This window comes from Onychostruthus taczanowskii, unplaced genomic scaffold (assembly GCF_017590055.1).
Source record: "Onychostruthus taczanowskii isolate IOZ18803 unplaced genomic scaffold, ASM1759005v1 scaffold661, whole genome shotgun sequence".
NCBI lineage: Eukaryota > Metazoa > Chordata > Aves > Passeriformes > Passeridae > Onychostruthus > Onychostruthus taczanowskii.
In genome coordinates, this window is record NW_024504356.1 from 4,093 (window position 1) to 10,604 (window position 6,512).

General features: G+C 47.5%; 1 protein-coding gene across 1 annotated transcript; it reads left to right on the plus strand.

The window, feature by feature from the left end:
- Nucleotides 1-2,139: 2,139 nt before the first annotated feature.
- Nucleotides 2,140-4,875, plus strand: LOC121344670 (macrophage mannose receptor 1-like; the record flags this gene model as incomplete). Its single annotated transcript, XM_041420842.1, has 2 exons — nucleotides 2,140-2,359; nucleotides 4,730-4,875. Coding segments are annotated over 2 exons (366 nt in total), but the record flags the coding sequence as incomplete, so codon positions are not given.
- Nucleotides 4,876-6,512: the final 1,637 nt, after the last annotated feature.

Sequence of the window (6,512 nt, forward strand, 5' to 3'; positions counted from 1 at the left end):
TGTCCCTTGTCACCTGTCCCAGTGTCACCTGTCCCCTTCCAGTGTCACCTGTCCCTGCCACCTGCAGTGTCTGGCTCTTCCTGCTCTACACCAAGCCCCATGGCCAAATCCTGGTAGCCACTGGCCGACTCCTGGTGGCCAGTGGCCAGCTCCTGGTGGCCACCACGTGTCCCCAAGCTCTCCCATGTCCCTGTCCCCTCATTGTCCCCCTGTCCCTGCAGCGTCCACCTCCTTCCTGCTCTACAACCAGCACCACTCGGGCTGCGTGGTGGCCACTTGGGCAACTCCTGGTGGCCACTGGGCAGGTCTTGGTGGCCACCACCATGTCCCCAGCCCCTCCTGTGTCCCTGTCCCCTCATTGTCCCCCTGTCCCCACAGCGTCCACCTCCTTCCTGCTCTACAACCAGCACCACTCTGGCTGCGTGGTGGTCACTTGGGCAGCTCCTGGTGGCCACTGGGCAGCTCCTGGTGGCCACCACGTGTCCCCAACCCTTCCCATGTCCCTGTCCCCTCATTGTCCCCCTGTCCCCACAGCGTTCACCTCCTTCCTTCTCTACATTGGCCACTGCATGGCGGCCACTAGGCAGCTCCAGGTGGCCACTGGGCAGCTCCTGGTGGCCACCACCATGTCCCCAACCCTTCCCATGTCCCTGTCCCCTCATTGTCCCCCTGTCCCTGCAGTGTCCGGCTCCTTCCTTCTCTACAACCAGCACCACTCCGGCTGCACGGTGGCCACTTGGGCAACTCCTGGTGGCCACTGGGCAGCTCCTGGTGGCCACCACGTGTCCCCAACCTCTTCCATGTCCCTGTCCCCTCATTGTCCCCCTGTCCCTGCAGTGTCCGGCTCCTTCCTTCTCTACACCAAGCCCCATGGCCAAATCCTGGTAGCCACTGGCCGACTCCTGGTGGCCACTTGGGCAGCTCCTGGTGGCCACTGGGCATGTCCTCAGTGGCCACTGGGCAGGTCTTGGTGGCCACCACCATGTCCCCAGCCCCTCCCGTGTCCCTGTCCCCTCATTGTCCCCCTGTCCCCACAGCGTCCACCTCCTTCCTGCTCTACAACCAGCACCACTCCGGCTGCCTGGTGGCCACTTGGGCACGTGGACTCCTGGTGGCCACTGGGCAGCTCCTGGTGGCCACCACGTGTCCCCAACCTCTTCCATGTCCCTGTCCCCTCATTGTCCCCCTGTCCCCGCAGTGTCCGGCTCCTTCCTGCTCTACATTGGCCACTGCATGGTGGCCACTGAGCAGCTCGTGGTGGCCACCACATGTCCCCAACCTCTTCCATGTCCCTGTCCCCTCATTGTCCCCCTGTCCCTGCAGTGTCTGGCTCCTTCCTTCTCTACACCAAGCCCCGTGGCCAAATCCTGGTGGCCACTGGCCCAGCTCCTGGTGGCCACTTGGGCAACTCCTGGTGGCCACTGGGCATGTCCTCAGTGGCCACTGGCCTACTCCTGGTGGCCACTGGGCAGGTCTTGGTGGCCACCACCATGTCTCCAACCCCTCCCGTGTCCCTGTCCCCTCATTATCCCCCTGTCCCTGCAGTGTCCGGCTCCTTCCTTCTCTACACCGAGCCCCATGGCCAACTCCTGGTGGCCACTTGGGCAGCTCCTGGTGGCCACTGGCCGACTCCTGGTGGCCACTGGGCAGCTCCTGGTGGCCACCACGTGTCCCCAAGCTCTCCCATGTCCCTGTCCCCTCATTGTCCCCCTGTTCCCGCAGCGTCCACCTCCTTCCTGCTCTACAACCAGCACCACTCGGGCTGCGTGGTGGTCGCCGGCCCGTGGCTCTCCCTGGCCCCCTGCGTCCCCTCGTCCCCGTCCCAGCTCTTCCAGTGGCTCCCCGGGGGCCTCCTGCGCCACGCCGCCACCGGCTCGTGCGCCGAGGCCGCGGCGGAGTCCGTGGGCGCACTGGTGCGGCTGCGGCCGTGCCGGGAGGCGTCGCGGCTGCAGCGCTGGGCGTGCGGCCGCGGGGCTCTGCTGGCCCTGGCCGGCACCGCGCTGCACTTCAACTTCGGCCACGAGCGCCTCCGGCGCGTCGTGCTCTACGACGGCGCCGGCAACTGGAGCCGCTGGCTGGCCCACGGCTCCCACCGCGACGTCTGCTCCAGGGCCTGTGAGTTCAAGTTTCCCAACTTTTCTCCGAGTGGGCGCACTGGTGCGGCTGCGGCCGTGCCGGGAGGCGTCGCGGCTGCAGCGCTGGGCGTGCGGCCGCGGGGCTCTGCTGGCCCTGGCCGGCACCGCGCTGCACTTCAACTTCGGCCACGAGCGCCTCCGGCGCGTCGTGCTCTACGACGGCGCCGGCAACTGGAGCCGCTGGCTGGCCCACGGCTCCCACCGCGACGTCTGCTCCAGGGCCTGTGAGTTCAAGTTTCCCAACTTTTCTCCGAGCTTGCCAGAATTTTCCCAAATTTTCCCAAATTTTTTCAAATTTTCCCAATTTTTTCCCAATTTTTCCCAATTTTCTCCAATTTTTCCCAAATTTTCACAATATTTTCCCAATTTTTCCCCGATTTTCCCCAATTTTTCCCAATTTTTCCCATTTTTCCCCAATTTTTCCCAAACTTTTACAATATTTTCCCGTTTTTTCCCCAATTTTCCCCAATTTTTCCCCAAGTTTTCGCAATATTTTCCCAATTTTTCCCCGATTTTCCCCAATTTTCCCCAATTTTTCCCCAAGTTTTCGCAATATTTTCCCAATTTTTCCCCGATTTTCCCCAATTTTCCCCAATTTTTCCCCAAGTTTTCGCAATATTTTCCCAATTTTTCCCCGATTTTCCCCAATTTTCCCCAATTTTTCCCCAAGTTTTCGCAATATTTTCCCAATTTTTCCCCGATTTTCCCCAATTTTCCCCAATTTTTCCCCAAGTTTTCGCAATATTTTCCCAATTTTTCCCCGATTTTCCCCAATTTTCCCCAATTTTTCCCCAAGTTTTCGCAATATTTTCCCAATTTTTCCCCGATTTTCCCCAATTTTCCCCAATTTTTCCCATTTTTCCCCAATTTTTCCCAAACTTTTACAATATTTTCCCGTTTTTTCCCCAATTTTCCCCAATTTTTTTCTATTTTTCCCAATTTTTCCCAATTTTCCCCAATTTTTTTCAAATTTTCCTATTTTTTCCAATTTTCCCCAATTTTTTGCCAATCTTCCCCAATTTTTTCCCAAATTTTCCCAATTTTTTCCCAAATTTTCCCAAATTTTTCAAAATTTCCCAATTTTTTCCCAATTTTCCCCAATTTTTCCCGAATTTTCCCAATTTTCCCCAATTTTCCCCAATTTTTTCAAAATGTCCCAATTTCCCCAGTTTTTCCAATTTTCCCCAATTTTTTTCCAATCTTCCCCAATTTTTTTTTCAAATTTTCCCAATTTTCCCCCAATTTTTCAGGTCTGAGTTTGGTGTTTTCTCACATTTTCCAAGTTTTCCCATTTTTTCTGGATTTTCCCCCAAGTTTTCCCAAATTTTTTTCAAATTTTTCACTCTGACTGTGACGTCTGCTCCAGGGCCTGTGAGTTGGCATGAAATTTCCCAAGTTTTCTCCAAGCTTTCCAGAATTTTCCAAAATTTCCCAATTTTCCCCAATTTTTTCCCAATTTTCTTCAAATTTTGCCAATTTTCCCCAATTTTCTTCAAATTTTGCCAAATTTTCCCCAATTTTTCCCAAACGTTCACAATATTTTCCAAATTTTTCCTCAATTTTCCCAATTTTTTCCCAATTTTTCCCATTTTCCCCCAATTTTCCCAATTTTTTCCCAATTTTCCCATTTTTTCCCAATTTTTCCCGATTTTTTCAAATTTCCCCAATTTTTTCCCAATTTCCCCCAATTTTTTCCCAATCTTCCTCATTTTTTTCAAATTTTCCCAAATTTTTGTCCAATTTTTCCCAATTTTTTTTCAAATTTTCCCAATTTTCCCCCCAATTTTCCAGGTTTGGTTTGGTGTTTTCCCACATTTTCCAACTTTTCCCAATTTTTCTGGATTTTCCCCCAAGTTTCCCCAAATTTTTTCCAATTTTTCCACGTTTTGCCAAATTTTGCCTGATTTTCTCCAATTTTCCTCGATATTCCCCAAGTTTTCCCAATTTTTTCCCCAGTTTTATGCAATTTTCTCCAAGGTTTCCCCAATTTTCTGCAATTTTTCCCAAATTCTTTCCCCAATTTTTCTGGATTTCCCCCATCTTGACTCCAAATCTTTGAGATTTCCCAAATCTTTGGGATTTTCCTGAATCCTGACCCCAAATTTTTAGCATTTTCTCAATCTTGACCCCAAATCTTTTGGGATTTTCCCAATTCTGACCCCAAAACTTCTGGATTTTCCTCATTCTGACCCCAAATTTTTGGGGTTTTTTCCCAATCCCAACCCCAAATTTTTAGAATTTTCTCCATCCCAATCCCAAATTTTTGAGATTTTCCCAATCCTGACCCTAAATCTTTTGAGATTTTCCCCATCCCGACCCCAAATCTTTGGGATTTCCCCAATCCTGACCCCAAATTTTTAGGATTTTCTGAATCTTGACTCCAAATCTTCGGGATTTTCCGCATCCTGATCCCAAATCTTCTGGATTTTTTCCCCCATCCCAACCCCAAATTTTTAGGATTTTCCCAATTCTGACCCCAAATCTTTTGGGATTTTCCCAATCCTGTTCCCGATTTTTTGAGATTTTCCCAATCCTGACCCCAAATCTTTTGGGATTTTCCCAATTCTGACCCCAAATCTTTGGGATTTTCCCAGATTTCCTGCCCTGCTCCCGGGGTTGGTTTTTTTCCCGCAATTCCTGTTATTTCTTCTCCAACTTCGCCGCTTCCTGGGAGAATTCCAGAACTTTCTGCTGGGCCTTGGGCTCGCAGCTGCTCGAGGTCGACGACGCCGAGGAGAAGGTGAGGCCCCAAATCCCAGAAATCCCAAAAAAACCCCCAAATTCCCCAGAAATCCTGTGAATGTCAAAAATCCCATAAATGTCCCAAAATCCCAAAGAATTCTGAAAGCCCCACAATCCCATAAATCCCCCCAAAAAATCCCAAATTTCCCCTAAATCCCATAAATCTATAAATATGAGAAATCCTGTAAATCCTATAAATCCCAAAAAACCCATAAATGTTCCTAAATCCCATAAATTCCCAGATCCCATAAATCCCAAAAAGTCCCAATTTCCTCTAAATCCCATAAATCCTGTAAATATCAAAAATCCCATAAATTCCCCTCAAATTTCTCCTAAATCCTGTAAATCCCAAAAAAATCCCAATTTTCCCCTAAATCCCATAAATCTATAAATATGAAAAATCCTGTAAATCCTATAATGCCAAAAAATCCCATAAATGTCCCTAAATCCCATAAATTCCCAGATCCCATAAATCCCAAAAAATCCCAATTTTCTCTAAATCCCATAAATCCTGCAAATATCAAAAATCCCATAAATCCTATAAATCCTATAAATGCCAAAAAATCCCCAATTCCCCTAAAATCCTATAAATCCTGTAAATAAATCCCCCCAAAAAATCCCAAATTTCCCCTAAATCCCATAAATCTATAAATATGAGAAATCCTGTAAATCCTATAAATCCCAAAAAACCCATAAATGTTCCTAAATCCCATAAATTCCCAGATCCCATAAATCCCAAAAAATCCCAATTTTCCCCTAAATCCCATAAATCTATAAATATGAAAAATCCTGTAAATCCTATAATGCCAAAAAATCCCATAAATGTCCCTAAATCCCATAAATTCCCAGATCCCATAAATCCCAAAAAGTCCCAATTTCCTCTAAATCCCATAAATCCTGTAAATATCAAAAATCCCATACATTCCCCTCAAATTCCTCCTAAATCCTATAAATCCCAAAAAATCCCAAATTTCCTCTAAATCCCATAAATCCTGTAAATATCAAAAATCCCATACATTCCCCTCAAATTCCTCCTAAATCCTATAAATCCCAAAAAATCCCAAATTTCCTCTAAATCCCATAAATCCTGTAAATATCAAAAATCCCATACATTCCCCTCAAATTCCTCCTAAATCCTATAAATCCCAAAAAATCCCAAATTTCCTCTAAATCCCATAAATCCTGTAAATCCCAAAAATCCCATAAATCCCCACAAAAATCCCAAATTTCCCCTAAATCCCATTGATCCTGAAAGTACCAAAAATCCCATAAATCACCCAAAATTCCCAAATTTCCCATGGACCCATACGGGCTCGTACTGGTTTACACTGGTCTGTACTGGTCCATACTGGTCCATACTGGTCTGTACTGGTCCAAACTGGCCAATTCCCCTAAAATCCCATAAATCCTGTAAATATCAAAAATCCCATACATTCCCCTCAAATTCCTCCTAAATCCTATAAATCCCAAAAAATCCCAAATTTCCTCTAAATCCCATTGATCCCGTAAATATCAAAAATCCCATAAATCCCATAAAAATCCCAAATTTCCCCTAAATCCCATTGATCCTGAAAGTACCAAAAATCCCATAAATCACCCAAAATTCCCAAATTTCCCATGGACCCATACGGGCTC